The sequence below is a fragment of the Aplidium turbinatum genome, chromosome 10, assembly GCF_918807975.1.
Source record: "Aplidium turbinatum chromosome 10, kaAplTurb1.1, whole genome shotgun sequence".
Taxonomy (NCBI): Eukaryota; Metazoa; Chordata; class Ascidiacea; order Aplousobranchia; family Polyclinidae; genus Aplidium; species Aplidium turbinatum.
The window spans coordinates 22,296,078-22,317,894 of record NC_137481.1 but is presented as its reverse complement, the minus strand read 5'-3'; the positions used below and the strand labels follow the sequence as shown (position 1 = coordinate 22,317,894).

Here is a 21,817-nt window from a genome sequence, read left to right as displayed (position 1 = left end):
TCTTGAACAGTCTTCCCTCTAAAAAAGCAATGAGCTGGTTTTCATCCTTTTTGTGAGAGTCTATAACACCGTCTTTCTTTGATTATTGTCAACTGTCACTTGCGGTGCTTATCAGCGTGTCAAGAATTGTTGATTAACAACATTTTGCAGGACTTGCTTCGGCAGTACATGCTTCGGCAATACTAAAATTGGAACGATACAGAGAAGATTAGCATGGCCCCTGCGCAAGGATGACACGCAAAATCGTGAAGCGTCCCATATTTCTTTAAAAAAAAACATTTTGCAGTAGCCTACTAAGCTAAATATTTTCATAATACAATCAGAAAAAGTCCTTAAATTTATATATAATATTTTGCCAATTTATTATAGATTGAGTTGGCACACCGACCTAATTTTCCAACAAAAACTTGCATAAAGAGAACACTGCTCGTGAAACACAATAACGGTGAAACGCATGACATTTGCAAACATAAAATAAGCAACCCTATGCTCACAGACAATTTTGAAATTCGAAAACAGACGTTTTAATCAACCACTGGGACAGTGTGGCTGGACATCGCATTGGAATAACTTTAAGCAACCCCCACCTAGAACTATAATCTGATTAGTCGGTCGGTGGAATCGTATGCAAAGCGAAAATATGCTTCCCGAAAAGTATTTTTGCCTTCGTGCTCATTAACTCCTCAAGAAAAGTATTTTTGGTTATACTTGTACGCTGATACCTTCCGCGGGCCGCAGCGATACAGCGTGGCGGGCCGCATGCGGCCCGCGGGCCGCCATTTGGTGACCCCTGTAGATAGTTTTAAAGCTTATCGTTTCAGTCATTACAATAAGAATCAAACCTATGGATTTTAAACCCATTTGGCAAACATTACTTTCGGTCTCGGAGGTCTTTTGGTTATATTTTTAAAAACGATTTTGCCAAGAGTTTTTTAACCGTAGAAAAACGTTGAATTTTAAGTTGGAGCTGTTGATAACAGAAATATCGTGTAGGCTACAATGTACAACATGTAACACAATTATGGAAGAAACTAGGTAACTATAGGCTGCAATTAATTTGCTATATACAAGGTTACAGTAGAACTGACAAAACATAACGTAATACAATATAACAAAAAAAAGCATAATACAGTACAATACTAGCCTACAATACACGCATTAAGTAAAGTTAAATAACTATACAACACTTGAAAGTACCTTTTTGATTTTGATCAGCACTTTTCTATTTTTTTGCATCTGCAACTCTGTGAATAATATCTTCAAAATTGAGCTGTCGTAACATTTCACAATGTCTGTCATAACAATGTTCATTAAAGAGAGGAAGTGTATTTTTTATTTTTTTAACTTAGAAAAGTTTCTCTCTCCACTGGCACTGCTAACCAAAACTAAAAAAAAATTGGGGGCTCCCAAAACCAGGGGGCCTGAGGCCTGTGTGCCTCATGGTTAATCGTGCCCTGCTCTTGAACCTCTCTGTCAACGCTACAGGACGTAGACTATAGCCAGTAGCGTTGACGGGGGAGTCCAGGGGGTACTTTTGGACCCGTGCCCAGAATGACTTTAGGTGCTCGTAACATTTCCAAGGAGCTCGGGAAGCGCATATTTATGGGATATAAAGTTTTTCTTAAAAAGTGTCTTGATTTAGAGCCCAAGATTCTCGTTGGTATCGGGCCCAAAGTATTCTCTCAACGGCCCTGGCTATGGCCTAGCAGCGTGTGCCCAAGCCGAAAACTATAGCTGCTGTAGACTGTAATTGCTCGATTTTGATTGTATTTTATTTGCACTTATTCCGTTTTGTCAACATGAAGACGCATTGCATCAGTTCCACGTTTGATAAATGTTATCAGATCATTTGCATAAACATGAGGAAACAATCAGGCTATCTAAGTTGGGCTGTAGATGTTCTTGTTTATTATTAGTCGCTAACTACGTCACGCCTAAAATCCCGATAATGACATTGCGTCAAAACTCCATGCCTTTTTCTCATGTTGCATTTTTATGTTAATTCTTTCTTTGTGCAATTTTACCTGACGCGCTGTAATAAGAAACGCGCTTATGGGAGGTAAGGACGGGAAATTATGGGATGCTCGTTGTCACTAGCAACCGTCTGACACGTGATCATTTGCGGCTGTTCATGTGTGACGAAGAGAATTGCTGTGTCGTCATCTTCATTTTTTAACCAGTTTGCGTTTGGTTTTTGCCTTGATGTTAGGTTAAATAGTGTAAGTTGATTAACTTCCTAATCAATCGATTTTGATAAAATGGACGTGGAACAAGTCGAAGGAGACGCTGGTTGGGGGGAAGGAGCATCTGGTAACTATTCTGGTAAGTTTTCAAGTCAATTGTACTGCGTTTGTGGGAAGCAATTGTTTAATTAGAAATTTGTTCTCGCAAACGTAGCTATGACGCATTTTGAAAGCAAGCACCGCCATTTTTGTTGGTCTCCCGCGTGTGGCTGTGTTACGTAACTATTTGACAACTTTGCCAATTTTTCCTTGGAGGTTTTATTGCTGTGACATATCGGTATTTACACGTAATTTGATATTGTAGAGTTCCTTTCAATTGTGTATGTTGGGTACGTTATGGTATATTTTGATAGCCTATTATTCAGTCGACTAGGTGGCATTGAAAAATCATGCAGTCTTTTCACCCTCCTCACAGTATTAGGCCTACTCCATCTCTGCAATCAAACGAACTGAACTAAAGTTGCATTGCGTGTGTGATGTTTTCTTGTTAGTATTTTTGTCTTTTTCAATCCTGCATTAAACATAGCAAAAAACATTTTCATTTAAACAAAATATCATATTCAGTTTGAACAGTTTGTTTTATTTCTGCCCATCACAACAAAACAGCCTGGGTGAATTTAACAAGTGGCCTGTGGGAGGGCTACCGGATTTCAACAAAACACAATGATGTGTATGCCCACATTGATTCGACCTTGCAAATCCATTGTGAATAGAGTTACCTTGCTGTGTTTTAAGAGGGGCGATCACTTTCCTGGATTTGCCACTGCAACAAAAACGGGTCTGCTACTATTCGGTGAGTCCGATTCGGTGAGTCCGATTCGGTGAGTCTGATTCGGTGAGTTCCTAACCTCTAACCCCTAACCCTAACTCCTAACCCCTAACCCTAAAACGGCAATGATAATTAGGCCACGGTACCCGATAATTAAAAAAAAAAATTGAAAAAATCCCCCGTTAAGAGATCAGACTCACCGAATCGGGCCATTCCGACAAAAACAGTATTAGTTTAGTTTGTTTTTGTTTCTGACCATCACATTATCACAACAAAAACTATTCTTACATTACAGGATGCACAGCTCTACTTTTTTGACTATAATAGAAAGGTCAATTGATAATTTAGAATTGGCATACAAGTCTCTGCCTTGGTTATAAATGCTACAGCATGTCTAAAGTTGGAATCAACCAAGACATACAGGTTGAAATGTCAAAACAACATTCAACCAAGCGAAAGCTGTTTATGCCTTTACTACTTTTCCTTTACGTACTTCACTATTTACTAACCCCAGAGGTGAGCACCCGCTACTTTCAAAGTAGCACGCTACCCGCTACCACTACTTGGATCAAAATAGCACGCGCTACCGCTACCAATTTACAAAAATAGCGCGCCACTCGCTACCGCTACTCGGACCAAAGTAGTGTGCGCTACCGCTGCTTATTCCGCTACTTTTGTCTAAAATGACACTAGGAAACACTCTTCAAGTCCCTAGTGACGCAAAAATGTCCTTGAAAATGAATGTTATCATTTATTTATGCTGTCATTTTTAACGTCGTTATAGAAAACACATTCTAATTAAGGGAACTTTATTGTTACGCATCTTTCAAAAACATGAGCATTTTAAAATGAGAGTCACCAAGTCCTGCCCGCTTTGGCTTAAGCACATCTTTTCCAACAGAGAAAAGTCTCTCCACCGCAGCACTGGAAGGAAAGGGGGATTGGGGGTGTTGTATTTAATGACCAGATGTTTTAACTCGGTATTCGAAAAGCTCAAGGACTTGCTTCTGTCCGAAAAAAAGGCGTCCACAATTGCTATTTCCTTCTGCACCGACGTTTCACGGGATGGCGCCAACACACCAAAAAATACATCCTTGGAGTCGTGACTGGTGTTGGTGTCACTCTTCTCAGTATCAACCTGGCTTGATGTCTCCCGCAACAGTCGTATTACATCTGTCTTGACTTTTCTTGCAGTGCGTCAGCATCATCTGTGGAAACGTAGTGCAGAAATTGTAGCCACGACGTCTTGAAGGAGGGATAAAGACATGATGCCAGAATGCATTTCAACTTGTTGAAGCACTTGTTGAATCGTTTCTTCACCCCTTCAAGGACTTTAACTCTCAACTCCTCACAGGTCACAAGATCACTGATCTCGGTCAACTTCTTCGCGCAAATTGTAATATTTGGAAGCAAGACTCCGTAATATGCCTTGGACTTGCCGTGGAGAATGTCTAAAGCCTGGCAGATAGGCTTCATCTAACGGAGATATTCGCCGAAGAAGTTGACGTCAGCTAGAAATAAATGAGCTGTTTAGAAATAAACTATGTTGTAACTTCTAAGTTGTAAGCAAAACAAATCACACAAAATTGCCCTGTAATGATTTCTTTTAACAAAAACCATCGTGTAAGAAAATTTTATCAGTAGCAAATATCTTAGCTAACCATTTGTCAACAGTTTTACTTTAACCAATACGATAAAACCTTTTTTTGGACATCTTAGCATTAGGGTTAAGAAAAACCTGTTTTTTTTTTAAAGAAGCCCAACCCGCATGTTTTTTTTTTAAAACCCGGGTTTTTTGGGTTTTATTTAAAAAACATGCAAAAAAGGTAGATTCATGCTTATTTCACCTCAAATACTACTTTTTACCAATGAAGTGCCTCTCACTCACAGTACATGCTGGCATAACTCAATAAAGTAATGCACTGGGGCTGTTTAACTATGAGGCCTTCTTGCATAAATGAGTTTTAGTGTAGTACAAAGTGGCATTACTTGATTTTTGTGTACAGAAATATTCACTGTGTTTTCAATTTATCCTTGGAAATTTCCTTCACAATCACATCCTCAAGTCCTAATTTGAAGTTTGTTTTAAGTACCTTGTAGTACTTTGGTTCATTTTTTCAATTTTCTGATAAAAATTGGACAAATATGATGCTCTGGGTTTTTTTATGTTTTTTTTTTGGCTTTTTTAAGTGTTTTTTTTGTTGTTGAAAAAACCCACCCGTTTTTTTTTGAGTTGGATAAATTACCGACAACTCTGCTTAGCACAGGTGAAGGCTGATGAGGCAATGCTCACAGCATGTAGTCTATATTCTATAAACCATATACAACTTTACTTAGGCTATTATTAAAATTAAAATAAACATTATCATCGCAGCTCCTCACCAGAAAACGAGATTCCCAAAAGACCGAAACTTTGCAACCAAACTGATTATATAGGCTATATAATATAACTGCTTGACCACGCCAGTGTTGCGAAAAAAACGAATATTTTTTCAGTTTAAATTAAAAAGTAGCGGGAGTGTGACTGAAAAAAAGTAGCGCCTCTCCCGCTACCGCTACTTTGGAAAAAAATAGTGCCGCTACTCCAACTAAAAAGTTGCGCTACTGCCCACCTTGGACTAGCCCTAACCTTGAGGGTTTCGGTTGGGGTTAGAAAATAGTAAAGTACCTTAAAGGAAAAGTAGTGAAGACACAAAAAAGCTACTTCACCTTACATTTTTGGTCTATTCCAGTCAATGATGTCGTTTCTGACCAGGGCGGAGACTTGTACACCAGCTTCGACAATTGTTTGTGCCTCACTACTACAGTAGTTTGCTTAAAACAAAAGCTTAAATCACTTTAACACCAACTTCGCTCTCATATTATCCTTAAAAAGTGCATTATTTTTTAAATAAAAAAGCGTAACCATTTCAGTGTAATGTTGCAGATAAACCAAAAGCGGATGTAGTTTTGCATACCCATTACCCATGATCTAAAATCCTTATGAAAAGCAATATACCAGTACTTCAAACATGGGAGAGGTCTATAAGCTTAGAATTGGCAATTTTTTTTATTCAATTTACATCTCTCATTAAATCACAATGTAGATATTAATGACCTAAAGCAACAATCATGATGCTAAAAGCGAAACACAATCTATTGCATCTCATTACATTTGTTTTATTTCTGACCACAATAAAACAATATCGGTTCAGCTTGTTTTTATTTCTGACCATCACAACAAAAAACAGTATGTAATATACTAAACATAACAAAGGTGTAATAAAATCTCATACTGAGGAGAAGTTTAAACATCTCTGATGGGTATAGTGTTTCTAACCCGGGTTTACCCGAGCCGGAAATGCATTTTTTTGGCTATTTTTCGCTACCCGAAGCCTGGGCTTTAAAATAAGGAAGCCCGGGTTTTCAGACTGAATATAAAATATTTTTATCTAAAAACTTTTAAATGAGTCAGTCGCTGTATGGCTGTACGGAGTATACGCTATTCGCCCTCTGTTTTTTACATATTTATCACAAATGAGCATAATAGCCTTACGACATTATCTCTTGCTGCTTCCGCAATACAAAATCATGTTGGTTTAATTTTACGATTTAAACTTTAAAGTGTTGAAAAAGTGCAGTAGGACGCATGATTGCAAGGGTCCGCTGTACGCAATAATGATAATTTACAACTACAGACGAAATCGGTTAATAGTATACTGCTTAAACGTATCAATCGTTTATTTGAATCAAAACCTGAAATCCCAAACCAAATCCAATCTAATCTTAAGTAAAAACATCGGTTAAACGAATACCGCTTAAAAGAATAAGTCGGGTAAAAGCATCAGGATTTGCTTCTAGTTTGCATACTTCATTCATTTAATCGTATAATTGTGCCTGTTAGCGAAAGGAGAATGTCTCTTTTTTGCTTCGCATAATTGTCTGCAATGTTCAAAGGCGAAATGAAGCAGAAGTGAGACATAGGCATGCGATCAAAACAAAGACAAGTGTCTGTAATCCCAGGCCATAATCTAATAGACATCGCACTACAAAAAAACCAATTTTCGCACAGCTGGGCTTCATTAAAACAGAAGAGCAGACAAAAGGAATAATCACACTTCCCAATAAAGAAGTTTAAATGCTTTTGATGTCATCCGTCGACGACTGGCTTTCCAAGGAATGGACAAAGACAAATTATTTTGGCTTGAGAGAGAAGTGTTGGAAAGCATGTCCAAAAGTTAAAACCAGAAAACTTTGGAGAATTTTTTTTTAAATTGCTGAAAAAAGCAGCCTACTGTTGTGAAATGCAGTGCGTAATTTGATTTGTGCAGTTTCGTTCAGTTGAAGAACATTGCAAATTAATTATTTTACCAGACAGCGCAAAAGACTTGAAAAAAAAACCTTTGCGATTTCAAAACAAACAATGAGTGTGAGCCGTGTTTTTCTACCATACCACTATTTTCGTAGGCCACGTTCCATACTCAAAACTACACAGCTGGTATGGAGCTAAAAATAGCACGCTTGAATCAAAAACATCAACGTCAAAGTTCGCGTTGTGACGTCACAGATATCGGTGAGATTAAAAGAAGTCCGATTGCCACAGTTTGCAGAAAAATGCTTTGATCATAAATGCTCTCTCAGTCAACAAAGCTGGTCTTTTTTACATTGTTTCAACGTCTGCAGATGATAAATCAATGTAAAAAGGACCAGTTTTGCTGGCTGGAACATACAGCACAGTGTTATGTAACACAGAACTAGAAAACTCTTTAAAATTTTCGTAGGCCATGTTCCATACTCAAAACTACACAGCTGGTATGGAGCTAAAAATAGCACGCTTGAATCAAAAACATCAACGTCAAAGTTTGCGTTGTGACGTCACAGATATCGGTGAGATTAAAAGAAGTCCGATTGCCACAGTTTGCAGAAAAATGCTTTGATCATAAATGCTCTCCCAGTCAGCAAAGCTGGTCTTTTTTACATTGTTTCAACGTCTGCAGATAATAAATCAATGTAAAAAGGACCAGTTTTGCTGGCTGGAAAATACAGCATAGCGTTACGTAACACAGAACTAGTAAACTCTTTAAAGTTTAACCAGAATTGTAAACAGTTGTAATGTGCGTTGCAGCCTAGTCAGCACAGACATCTCAACAATAACGCCCATTCACAATAAACCTTTTTTTTAGTAAATTGGTTAAACGAATCAATCGGATAATCGTATCAAAACGTCTGGCAAATAGGTGATTCGATTAACCGATTTCGTCTGTATTTGGAAGACATGGCATAAAAAGTTTGAACAAGACGTTTGCTTGTGCAGAGTAAAAGGATCTGGCCTTTTTCTTCCAAATCGTTGCACAAATGCACGCTGCACAGTTTTATTCGACTGTGTTCTAGCAATCTAGCATACTCCAGTACACAAAATGAATTTTCTATGCCATTGTAAGGCATTTCTACATCTAAAAAGAAAAACGCCTGAAAATTAAAACATAAAATTGTATGTTATATCTGTACATTAGGGTGGGTCGATTTCTCCATTTATCATATAAATTTGAACATAGGTGCGACTTTACCTTGTAAACACTTCCTCAAAGTTTAAAATCGTTTTGTGCACAGCAACCCATTACCCCAATGACCCCCTGTTTCTATAACAGGGTTGCCAGATTGAGCGAAAAGTTGCGGAAAATTTTGTCATTTTATCTCATTTTTTCGCCCAATCCGGCAATCCTGCGCAGTGAGCGAACTTCTAATAGTTGTGCGGTTTAACACGCCACAAAAAAGCTTTGTGAAACTGACTCTTTATTTGATTCATCCGATAACGATCCGAGTTTCATGGAGAGTGTCTCAACAAGTAGTGCCTACAATAGGCTACCATACCAACCCTTTGTGTTGCAAGGGAAGCCCATCAAAAGATGGTTTTTGACGAAACAGTTGCTACCATTGCCACTGCTACTTTGCAGGATGTGTTAGGAAAAGACTTCTCCACAAACATCACCCACGAAAAGTGAGACATAGCCGAGTCAAGAGGCGTACTAGATTGAAACCAACCCAACATGTCGTCAATAATTTTATATCGCTCTATTTCTATGGGAGAAAGGATGAATCATATGTCTTTGATGACTACCACCACAGGAGAAAAATAAAAGAATACCATTACGTTTTACTGACACAACCTGGTGACATCAACATCTCTCATGTCACAACACCAAGTGGTCGTTCAGTTGACATTTTAAAATGTATGATCGACGAGAATATGAACATGGATGGAATTCGAATAACAGTTTGTGACGGGACAGCAGTGAACATTGGGAATCGTAATGGAGGAATTGCTGGAAAAGAAGATCATATCCATTATCCAGTATGAAGTTCAATGGAATATATGTTGGCCTATGCTGCCCATCAATGAGTTACCATTGCGGCATCTATTTGGATTATTTGGAAAGGTATCTGGTCAAGAAACATTCATTGGCGATATTCTGTGGTCAAACCTTATAGTCTTGGAGATCGCATTGTTTGATAACATTGAAACTCCCCATTTGCCAAAATTGGACAATTCAAAGATTTAAGCACAGACCAGATGTACCTTTTGGAACTCTGCCATGCAATCAGTTTTGGGGAATGCTCTGAAACACTCTTACACAGAGATTCTGGGAAATATAATCATTCAAAGGAGCAAATCGAATGTGCCGCTATTATGTTAGTCAAACCCATCCATCAGAAGCTGTTAAGACATTGACACGATTCATTGCAACTGTATATGGGCCTGTATGGTTTGCACTAAGATGGCCACAGATATCAGCGATGCTCCAGCAGTAGGCTACTTTTCCTTATGATACAACTCAGTCGTGGTCTTGAGCCAGTAGAAGTGCAGTCTGTTATCGACAAATCGATCAAGCAAAATTGTTATGCAGCTCACCCGGAAAACTTGCTATATGCCATGTTTCATGACAATAGACCTGCCATTCATTCGTGAAGTAGCTGTTATAGTCGATTTCTGAAAGCACGAAAGCTTTCATCTACAATAATATGAAGATTCCATCGCCCTGCTGAGCAACTTAATCTTAATGCAATGGATTATATTGATATGATCGACTGGACATAGATTGACGTTACTAAATCACCATTATTATCATCTTAGAACTAAGAGTAAGGATGAACTTTGGGATGCAATAAAGTCAGTCCCAGTAAAGTCGTCATACACACCACAGACTCAAGCCGTTGAAAGAATGATTCGTGTAGTTGCTGAGGTCAGCCTCAAAACTGACGGAAAGGAGAAAAGGAACTCTATGATTTATTCTATCTTAGATGCAAGGAAGCAGCGGCCTATTTGAATCAAAGAAAGACTGTGTTGTTATAGTTTAACATCCAGGTGTGGCCATAACTCAGTACATTTCAATTGTGTTTCGTTTTCACTGTAGCCTACCTATTGAATATAATTTACCGTGATGTAGAAAATTGTATTTTTCCATACCACCTGGGGTAAGTGGTTAGGAGCACACCATCACATTGAAATTTTACCACTTTATTTAGTATGGCAAGCCTCACCTAAATACCGATTTATGCGACAATCCGACAATTTTATGTGAAAATCGACCCACCCTACTGTACATACTGGGTCATTCCATGTCAACTCAACAGGTTTTTGGAAAAGTGCAAGCTCGACCCTCTTAGATTTTCTTGAAATTCACACTAAAGTTTCATATTGATGTATAATGAACACAAAAAAAATTTCAGCTCATTATCTCAAGACGTTTAGAAATTACAGCCCTTCAAAGTCACCAAGGTCCCTCAAAATACGTTCGCATGTAAATTTTCCTCCATGTTTGGGTCTTCACAACTTTTCATGTAAAGCATTTACAAATCTGAAATTTGGTATTCTGATTAAGAAGCAGCCCTAGTTTTCATATCTACCATCAAAATTGCTAATTTCAAATTAGTTTTAGATATAGAACCTTTCAAAAATTGAAATTTTTTACATTTGAAAAAATTACATCAATTTTTGATGTCCGCTATCTCCCAAACCAATAGTCCCAGAACTACCATTTTGCATGTCATTACTCCATACTAGTTGGTAATTAACCCCCATGAAACTGACACCAAACAAATATGAAATTATTGAAGTTTGGAGGGTGCAAAGATGAAGCCCGAGCAAAAAAGCTCAAAATGCGCCATCTTGTGGTTAATATTTGACCCTGTGGACAGTCATTCAGGAAGTTGAAACTTTGAGAAAAAAATCTTCTTTGCCTAAGCTATAAACAGTTCAAGTTTCAAATATGTAACCCAACTCCTTCAATAGTAAATGCAGCTGTGAAATCATGAGCTTAGCCATCACTTGCAAAAGTCTTGGGGGGGTGAGGTAGTTCTGGCTTACTTGGCAAACATGAAAATGTTTTGAATTTTGCTGAGGACACCCTTTTAAATGGTGAGGTTGTCAGAAAAAATAACTCCTTTAAAACATTTTTGAATTTGAAATTGATTTAAGGGTGGCCCTCTTCCCCTGAAGTTCTGCGCCCTCCCCCAAAATACCAAATCTTCATATCTCAAAAACTGCTGGAGCTAGAGATACAGTTTTTGTGTCAAAAGATGCAGAAAACATGATTTCCTATCTGCTTTCTGAACAGTGATTGTGCCTTTCTTGAGTAGAAAAGCAGTTATTTAAAAAAAAAACTGTTTTGGGTATTCTGGCACAAAACAGCGCTGAACAAGTATTGTGGTCCAAGTTATTCAATACACAAAGTTCATAAACTAACTTGTATAACTGGTTACTTTCAAGATAAAAATGAAACTAAACAAATAAGCAAGCAAACAAAGAAAAAACAAAACAAATGAATCAGTAATAGGTAGTACAGTAGCAGCATCACAGCAGACGATGCTCTCTTGGCCACAATACTCAAGAATGAGTACTGGGTTCCATTTCTGAATATTTGTGTAGAATAAGTCCTCTACAGTTGCAAGGGCATGGCGGCAGACAGTGTAGATTAAACACAATGGACTATGGTCGAATTATGAATATTTTGCCATCACACTGCAAATAAATTGTAATGACTTGCCACAATCTTTTGTGTCCGTAACTTTGCTTCCAATAAGTCTTATGTAAGATGTTCTGACTTGCAAATCTCAGTGTTAATTTTTGTTATTATTCCTGGCCGGGGATGTCCTGTGACAAATATATCCTGTACACTTATGGAGTTATATGATTTTGCTGTACAATATTCTTTGCCTCATACTGTTGAACGTGCTTTGCTAACTACAGTACCATACTTGCTTTGTTGTGTTAATGCAGCTTTATTTTACTGTTACCAGCTCAATGCGCTATTGAGCAAGGCATTTAAAGATAATTATGCTCAAGCACGGAAAAGCCAAGCTATCTACCCGTTGTGATGGTTATGCTATGACTTTAAAAAGTCAACAGTAAATAGCAGAGATTCACAAAAACATGAAACAATACAACTCTCCTGTTTTGACTTAGTTATTGCTGCAAGTTGAGACTTTTTCTTGTATTGTTTTGAATTTACTACTGTTTTTTTATCGCATGTAACATTGTAATTGTGTCTTGATGGAATTCCTTTCACCATTGTGATGTATGTAAATATAAAAATGCTACCTGTCACAACAATAAAGAGACCGCAAACTTTATTACTTTATTTAAACATTTTGTCTATTTTTAGTTGCTGTCATTGCTGATATCAGTTATATATATAGTATATGAATTGTTATTGCATTGTATTTCATCCAATAATGCAGAAAGTAGGTTACGCTATACTTTTCTCATCATACTTAGGAATACTCACAAATCCACACTGCAGATGCATCTTTGTGCTACTACCTATTACAGATTCATTTGTTTTGTTTTTTCTTTGTTTGCTTGCTTGTTTGTTTAGTTTTATTTTTATCTTGAAACTAACCAGTTATACAAGTTAGTTTATGAACTTTGTGTATTGAATAACTTGGACCACAATACTTGTTCAGCGCTGTTTTGTGCCAGAATACCCAAAACAGTTTTTTTTTTAAATAACTGCTTTTCTACTCAAGATAGGCACAATCACTGTTCAGAAAGCAGATAGGAAATCATGTTTTCTGCATCTTTTGACACAAAAACTGTATCTCTAGCTCCAGCAGTTTTTGAGATATGAAGATTTGGTATTTTGGGGGAGGGCGCAGAACTTCAGGGGGAGAGGGCCACCCTTAAATCAATTTCAAATTCAAAAATGTTTTAAAGGAGTTATTTTTTCTGACAACCTCACCATTTAAAAGGGTGTCCTCAGCAAAATTCAAAACATTTTTATGTTTGCCAAGTAAGCCAGAACTACCTCACCCCCCCCAAGACTTTTGCAAGTGATGGCTAAGCTCATGATTTCACAGCTGCATTTACTATTGAAGGAGTTGGGTTACATATTTGAAACTTGAACTGTTTATAGCTTAGGCAAAGAAGATTTTTTTCTCAAAGTTTCAACTTCCTGAATGACTGTCCACAGGGTCAAATATTAACCACAAGATGGCGCATTTTGAGCTTTTTTGCTCGGGCTTCATCTTTGCACCCTCCAAACTTCAATAATTTTATATTTGTTTGGTGTCAGTTTCATGGGGCTTAATTACCAACTAGTATAGAGTAATGACATGCAAAATGGTAGTTCTGGGACTATTGGTTTGGGAGATAGCGGACATCAAAAATTGATGTAATTTTTTCAAATGTAAAAAATTTCAATTTTTGAAAGGTTCTATATCTAAAACTAATTTGAAATTAGCAATTTTGATGGTAGATATGAAAACTAGGGCTGCTTCTTAATCAGAATACCAAATTTCAGATTTGTACATGCTTTACATGAAAAGTTGTGAAGACCCAAACATGGAGGAAAATTTACATGCGAACGTATTTTGAGGGACCTTGGTGACTTTGAAGGGCTGTAATTTCTAAACGTCTTGAGATAATGAGCTGAAATTTTTTTTGTGTTCATTATACATCAAAATGAAACTTTAGTGTGAATTTCAAGAAAATCTAAGAGGGTCGAGCTTGCATACCCTGTTGAGTTGACATGGAATGACCCTACTGTTAAAATTTGAGATCGTATAAACAATAATTAGCAAAGTTACAAGACTGTACAGTGTACAATGATGTCAAATTTTTTGAAACATCCTGTATAAGCGGAGTGAAGCTGGTTTTGAGGAGTTTATTTTTGTTGAAAGAAATCTTGTTGCAAAGCATAAAAAGTTGTTTCGTTGCCAATTGATCCGTCTAATGTGGCTGAAAATGTTCCGTAATATAATGTCTTTGAGCAAACCCAGTCATGTGACTAGTCAAAACGATCACATAAAACGGTGGAAAGTTCTTGTTTAAAGTATTTCATCATTTAAAGTGTTCTCACCTTTCCTTACTACCAAAACACCAATTCATGCATTTATCACTGATCTAGCATCAAGCTAATATTAAGGTCAGTGGTTAGTGCCTTTTTTTCTGGATGCTGTGGTCCTTGGTTCAAATTAAGGTTTTTTATTATAGTACACAATGATACTGACTGTTGTATTTTTTAAAGCACTTAGTTAGCATATTTTGGGTCAAGTATATATAATTATTACTTTTTAAAACCTCTACAGCCTGTTTCACTCTAAAAGGGGGTCCATCAGAAAGTCCTTATTCAAACAGAATAAGAACCTTCTAATAAAATATGATTCTTTTGAATGAGGTGTGGTGAAGTTAAGTTTTCCTCATTCCTCAAAAAGCAACCCATGTTATGACATATTTCTATTACCAATGCATGAAAGCAAACTTTTTCAAAGTTGCATCAATTACTAGATAATATATTTTAACACACCAAGCATGATTTACAGTATATCGAAGTTTGTGCCTTTTGACCTTTTTTTACTAACTAGCTACCGCAAAATTTACAATGTCATGTCTTGTAACTTTTTCAGATGAGGAAAATGCTAATAATGATGAAGTTGAAGCCGAGAGAACAAGCAAGAGGAAAAGTAAGAAAAAGGATCGAAGCAGGAAAGCCAAAAAACGAAAGCGTGATGAGGTAAGTCATTATTTTCCAGTCTGCTTTGCTTATTCGGCTTTATGATTATACACACATATATATATGCATTATTGGATTATTCAACACAATGCTTGGTATAAATGGGTATGTAATTTCATCATTTAAATGTTCCTGTGTATAATATGTTGAAAAGATTACATTAATAGCATATGATTGTAATGTGGGATGCTCAGTTCGCCATAGCCCTCAGAAAGACGTAGGCATTTCTCTCTAGAGCAGTGTACTGTCCATACATGAGAGAAATCAAGGGCTATCGTTAAAGGGGCACCACTCTGCAATGGACGGCGTGCCGTTAAGTGTCTTGACAAAACACAGCCACATGCTCTTGAGTGGTGTCAAACTGGCGCCCTTTCGAACGTTGAACCATACACTAGTTGTCACTACTCGGCTATGCAGCCGACATTGTGAGATGTAGGAGGCATAAACATGCAACAGTGTTGACCTGTATCTAGTAGGGTGGTCCAAAAAAAACTTTTTTTGTAAATGTTAATGTCTCACCCTAAAATATTGTTACCATTGATGAGAAAATGATATATGTGAATTTTCATAAAGATTGGTTGATATTTAGAGGTTGCTACCGGGGTTCAAAGTTTTGTCGTTTGCCCCCATTTTAACGTTTCGAGAGGATATGATATGATACGGTACAGTAAAAAATACGGTACTGTGCCATGGTATATTGCAAGAAAAATACAGTTTGATAATTACTCTATAGAATGTTTATAAACTCATGTACGTCTGTATTACGAATTATACTAACTGGTGTACATGTACGAAATGTGCGACTTTGTATAAGGTAAAGGTGAGTCCCATACTTGAATACAAGCATCGAGGGATGAGGTTCTCATTATACTAAGCCTTCGGCACTAACGAGAGTAGGGTGGCCAGTTCCTTTCTCTCGGCCACCTTTACTTCAGCAACTACGCCCACCCAATATATTACACCCTGGGTAGAGGTGGGCGTGGGCGGTGTTGGTCAACAACCAGTATAAGCCGGGAGTCAAACCAGGATTGCATAATTGGAAAGCGAGCGCGTCACCGCTGCGACTTTGTATACTTGTGTTTAAAATTCAAAGACTAAATTGGACATTCATTAACAACTGTAGAATACAACAAATAAACTACATGTACAAATGTACATGATGTAAACTAATATACATAGTACATACATACAGGGCTGCGATTTTTTCTTTCTTGTCGAACGACCAAAAATTCTGCGTTTGTTTGTCGAATAGTGGTATGACGTCACAAGAGTCGGATTATAAGCGTTTGGCCGCGAATTACTGCGTGATAGAGAATTTTTCCTTTGGCATCTCTTTAGTCTCGCTTAGTACGTTAATGGTTATGCACGTACCCGCATGCAAACACAGTTAGGAGCGAAACATGCAAGTTACCAAGAAACACAGCGAAGAAGCAAAAAATGAACTGCAGATAAAAGAAAACGGAACAATACCACGATAATACAACAACGGCGTAATGCTACAGGCCTACAGCGTTTAAGGTGTGCCGAGATGGCAAACAAGCCTCTTCGTACAACATTGCAACAAACTACATACAATCACGTAAAGTAACACAAGAACGAATTAATTAATAACAGTGAAAAGGAAAGAATATTAGTAACAACACAAACATTAATGCCAGGGCATGCTTGCTGCTAGATCTTGATTTTGCTGCCTCTGTATGACTTTAGACAGGAGATTTCAAATGCTTTGCGACGTTAGGCTACTAAACGCTATTAGCTGGAAGTTTACCTGAATGATAAGTTCCAAAGTAACGTGGCAATGCTTCTCTCGATAGCTCCTTCGAACAGATCCCGCACTTCACTCGCTGTTTGTTGAACCTTAACCGCTTCTCGGTAAGACCGACCGAAGCTTTTGCCATCCGTGTTGTCGGAGGATTCTTTCGTTTTTTAGTCACTATAGGATACTGACTAACTGAAGACCATCTTATCTGTAGTTGGGCAAAGCTATGCTGTTCTTACGACTTGCCTATTACCTTGCCTTGTCCACTCCCAGTGACTACTTACTATTCTTCTAGAAGCGAACTCTTATATATAGCGATCTTTCTTATCTGTGTTTCTGATTCTGAACATCTGGTCGGAAACTAGGCTATTTTCTTGATGTAAAAAACTTGCGTAATAAGTAGGCTTTATTGTGTTCTTTTATTGTGTGCTTCTGCGATTATTTTCTCCTGTATCAATCACCTGCTTTAAGTTATGTAACGGAAAGGAAATCTTACATTTGTTTTCGTCATCATGCACTGGCTACATAAATCCATCATTGTTAAATCTTTCAAAGGATGGCATCTCGCCTGGTGCGAGACAAATTTCCTGCAGATGTCCAGACTTTCCAGCCAGCAAACTTGTTTATACATGTCATGCATTGTGATTCAACGTCAATGTAAAAACGACGGTTTTGCTAGCTGGGTTGTTTGCTTTTGTGAATGTGCAAAATCGCCCATTACGTAATCACAGAAACTCTTTTAGTGGAAGGAAGTCGAGTTGCAACCGTGTTTATCTGTCTACTATTCTTTATTCATATTGCAAAACATTTCTGCAATCTTGGAACAACAAGTGCATAAGTCAGACATAAATACAAACTTGCAAACACGTTGACAACTAAAAGTAGCCTACTTCGGTTATTTTATCTATAAAAGAAACCCGTTGTGTCGAATAGCACAAAACGTGTGTGGCGAAATGTTTGATGGCAGGCGTTAGAACTTCGATCAAAGCATTTTTCCGCTGTGTTCAAAATGTTCTGGAAGCGAACTCCTTTCCATAAAAATAGCGGCTTTTTTCATCTGTATTTCTGAACATCTGGTCGGAAACTAGGCTGTTTTCTACATGTGAAAAACTTTCATAGCAAGTATCCAACAGTCATTTTACCAGAGCAATATTGTTATTTGGCTCAAACGGCGAAATCCAAACTGGCATAGACGTTGACAACTCAACGTAGCCTAGGTTATTTCATCTATAAAAGAAACCCGTTGTGTCGAATAGCACGAAACGTGTGTTGCGAAATGTTTGATGCCAGGCGTTGAACTCCGATCAAAGCATTCTCCCGCAGTGTTCAAAATGGCGACGCTGAAGCCTTGGGAGTTTCTCGTGTGAAGCGTCGCTTTTTAGACCTTGCTTTGAAGTAGGCTACCTGGCGCAAGAAAGTTTACGTAAGACAGCACTTTTATGATTGCATCACGTGATGCCCCCCCCCCCCCGATTGTTCCTCGACCTGACGACGTTTAGTCCTCTCTCAGTTTTTTTTTCCTTTTTATTTCCCTTTTTTTTTTTTTCGTTTTTTTCCGTAAGGCACGGCGTTTGTCGAATAGTGATGGCGCGTGTCGAGTGATCTCGTCACCGAAAAAGGCAAAAATCGCAGCCCTGCATACATACAGGAATTATTGCGCGAGGGTCTTTCTACTGCAGTCTGGATATCGCTGACGGTGATGGGCGACGACACGCAAAAGATACTGTTTTTGTTCTTTGTCACATGTGTGTAACTGTGTAATGTGTTGTATTACGTGATCAACGCCACTCCACGCTCGGCAATGTCATTTACAACCTTCATTTCACTCACAATTGCTCTCGCTCTTTGATACGCGTCATTGGTCTTTCAGTTATCTGGATCTATCTCCAAAAATGATGAAGACAAATTCAGAGCCTTAAAAATCTGTTTGTATTTGATGTAACAAAATCAATGAATGACCATTTTATTTGAAAACCAAAGACTTGTTGTATTTGGCCTGCCGTCATCATATTCACGAGATAGTTCTCAAGGCAATATTTTCAATTTTTCATGTGTGATGGGTCGTTTGACTGGTCCGGACATTCTACTCTTCAAGCGTTTTCAAATGAAATGGTCATTCATTGCTAAAGATGATGTACAATGTGCGTGAACTGACGACGAGGCTTTAAAGCATGTGACAGACGTAGCAGATGCCATAAGAGCCTTCGCTAATGAAAATTGTTAATGCAGCAACATTGTGACGACTACAGAGCTCCTTGAGTTGACCATTATATTCTTGGGTAGAGTTCCTCTTCGTGGCATCAAAATCATGGCTCCTGGTGCCCTTCATCGTGCCAGGTGGATGGCGAAAGCCATCTATTTCTATGCACTCAAAGTTGGGATGTACCGAAAACAGTACACGTTGACTAAAAGGGAGGATGTCGCTTTGCGCAATATCTGTGTGTTTGTTGTGAGAGTGTACGTGAAAGCTTGGTTTCTCGCCCCATCGCCGATTCTTGCACTATCTCAGGATCTCGCATTTCTCAACAACTCGATCAGTACAAGGATATTCATTCAAAGATGGCAAAGGCCGCAGTGAACAAGATGTTGCGTCATTTGTGGTACCTGGGAGAGGAGCTTATCGCGTTGGCATTCTTTGATAATTCTGTATCATCAGACACTAAACGGAAGATGATGACTCCAATAAAGACATGTGACGAAGGAGTACAGCCTAGTAAAAAAGCTGTAATTGGCCACAAAGAAATAGCAGACAAAAGTTTGGAAGATTTTGCTACATCAAATACAAACCGATTTAAAGGCCCTGAATTTGTCTTCATCATTTTTGGAGATAGACCCAGATAACTGGGAAACCATTGACGCGTATCAAAGAGCGAGAGCAATTGTGAGTGAAATGAACGTTGTAAATGACATTGCCGAGCGTGGAGTGGCGTTGATCACGGAATACAACACATGTGACGAAGAACAAAAACAGTATCTTTTGCGCGTCGTCGCTGATCACCGATATCCAGACTGTAGTAGAAAGACCCTCGCGCAATAATTCCTATATGTATGTACTAAACAATAAAAACTATTAATACTACAAAAAGTGCTCAATGCCAAGCAAAAAGCCAAGCAGAGCGAATTAAATCAAATATAGTTATTACTCTCTAAACCCTTGACAGCCTGTTTTAACCTAAAAGGAGGACCTTCTGATGATTACCCTTTTAGGGTGAAACAGGCTGTCAAGGGTTTAGACAGTGGTTCTCAACCTTTTCTGAGTCATGGCCCCCCAGACTGTGGCTCTAAAAGACCATGGCCCCCTTGAGTGAAATAAAAATGTATTTGTTTAAAGAACAACGAAACGAAATCAATAAAAACAGTTAACGAGTGATCAAATGATTCAATGCTTTCTTTTTCGTAATAGACTACGCCAGTAAATCAAGCGTATCCTTAATTGTTACGTTACAATCACAAAAGATGATGCAACATGCAGTGAGATAGAACATACGATGAAAAAACATGCTTTTAGCTAGCTTTACGATACTAACACCTACATGAGTGTTTTTTGTGTCACAATTCTACGTTTCTGTCAATACATGTTATAATTCATTAATGAAGCCTTTTATCGTGGCTCCCCTGAAAACGCTCTGTGGCCCCCTTGGGGGGCCGAGGGCCACGGTTGAGAACCCCTGGTTTAGAGGGTAATAACTATGTATGTACTATGTATATTAGTTTACATCATGTACATTTGTACATGTAGTTTATTTACTGTCTTCTAAAGTTGTTATTGATTGTCAAATTTAGTCTCTGAATTTTAAACACAAGTATACAAAGTCGCACATTTTGTATATGTAGACCAGTTAGTATAATTCGTAATACAGACGTACATGAGTTTATAAACAGACTATAGAGTGATTATTAAACTGTATTTTTCTTGCAATATACCATGGCACTGTACCATATTTTTTACTGTACCGTATCATATCATATCTGTATCACATCCTCTCAAAACGTTAAAATGGGGGTAAACGACAAAACTTTGAACCCCGGTAGCAACCTCTAAATATCAACCAATCTTTATGAAAATTCACATATATCATTTTCTCATCAATGGTAACAATATTTTAGGGTGAGACATTAACATTTACAAAAAAAGTTTTTTTTGGACCACCCTAGTATCTAGGGATGGGCAAAATAGAAGAATAAGCTATTCTAGAATAATTTTTCGAATTTAGAATTTTGAATACCTATTCTAGAATAAGTTTTTTAATGTCAGAAAATGTCAAAAGCTTTGTTTTTATTCTGGTTTTATTGAAGACACATAATGGTAAAGTGGCAACAAAACCAAAAACAACAGTAACTGCCTAGGAGAGCAAGTCTTTGTGGCAGTGAAGAATGTTTAAAGCTTCTAAATGCTCTCCAGTGAGCCGCAATCGCAGTTTTGATGCTGTTAATCCAGCACTCGGGAAGGATCTTTCTGAGGATGCAGAAGTGGCTAAATACTTCCTCGCAAGATCAAACAACCGCGGGAACTTTTCTTGATTTTTGTTCCACCATTCAATTGCATCCCTGTATGGCACTTTTGCCTTAAGGTAGGATCGGTTTTCTTCGGCAACTCAAAGCTGTTCGTTGTCGTCGTTACTTGATGCTGAAGTATTTGTCGCTTCAACACCGGGGCTCAATAGATCATCCACTTCATTGGATTGCTGCATTGTTGCGGAACTTCCGACACTAGGTGTAGCGGTAGCCTCACCCAGAGTTGAATTGTGTTCCATTCGTACGATGAAAATCGATGCAAATCCACAGCACACAACGGTCTTCCGACGTTTACAAACCGCACTGGTAAAGAGAGCTGGCTAGCCGTTTTCGCTAGAGCAGGGGTTCTTAACCTTTTTTCCCTTATTACCCATTTCTGTCCAGATTAAAGTCCCATTACCCAAAATCTAATTTTATATATCTATTTTGTTGCTTTGCCATATTAAACATATATAACAGCGTTATTCAACAAAAACAACATTTAATGTAAAGAATGGCATCAATAGTGCTAGTGAGACATTTGCTCTTGTTTTTTGTGTAC

At 38.0% G+C, this 21,817-nt stretch overlaps 1 protein-coding gene and 1 non-coding gene across 2 annotated transcripts in view; both read left to right on the top strand.

Annotated features, from left to right (window-relative positions):
- The first annotated feature begins 162 nt into the window (after positions 1–162).
- LOC145779170 (U6 spliceosomal RNA) lies at positions 163–265 on the top strand. Its single transcript, XR_014290522.1, has one exon. It is a non-coding gene; the product is annotated as a U6 spliceosomal RNA (small nuclear RNA).
- A 1,910-nt stretch (positions 266–2,175) lies between these two features.
- Positions 2,176–21,817, top strand: part of LOC145778097 (ATP-dependent chromatin remodeler CHD4-like) — a 48,736-nt gene continuing 29,094 nt past the window's right edge. Inside the window, exons 1-2 of the mRNA XM_082589510.1 lie at positions 2,176–2,322; positions 14,896–15,002. Coding sequence (XP_082445636.1) covers positions 2,259–2,322; positions 14,896–15,002 — 171 coding nt within the window. The 5' untranslated portion in view covers positions 2,176–2,258. The remainder of the gene's footprint in view (positions 2,323–14,895; positions 15,003–21,817) is intronic.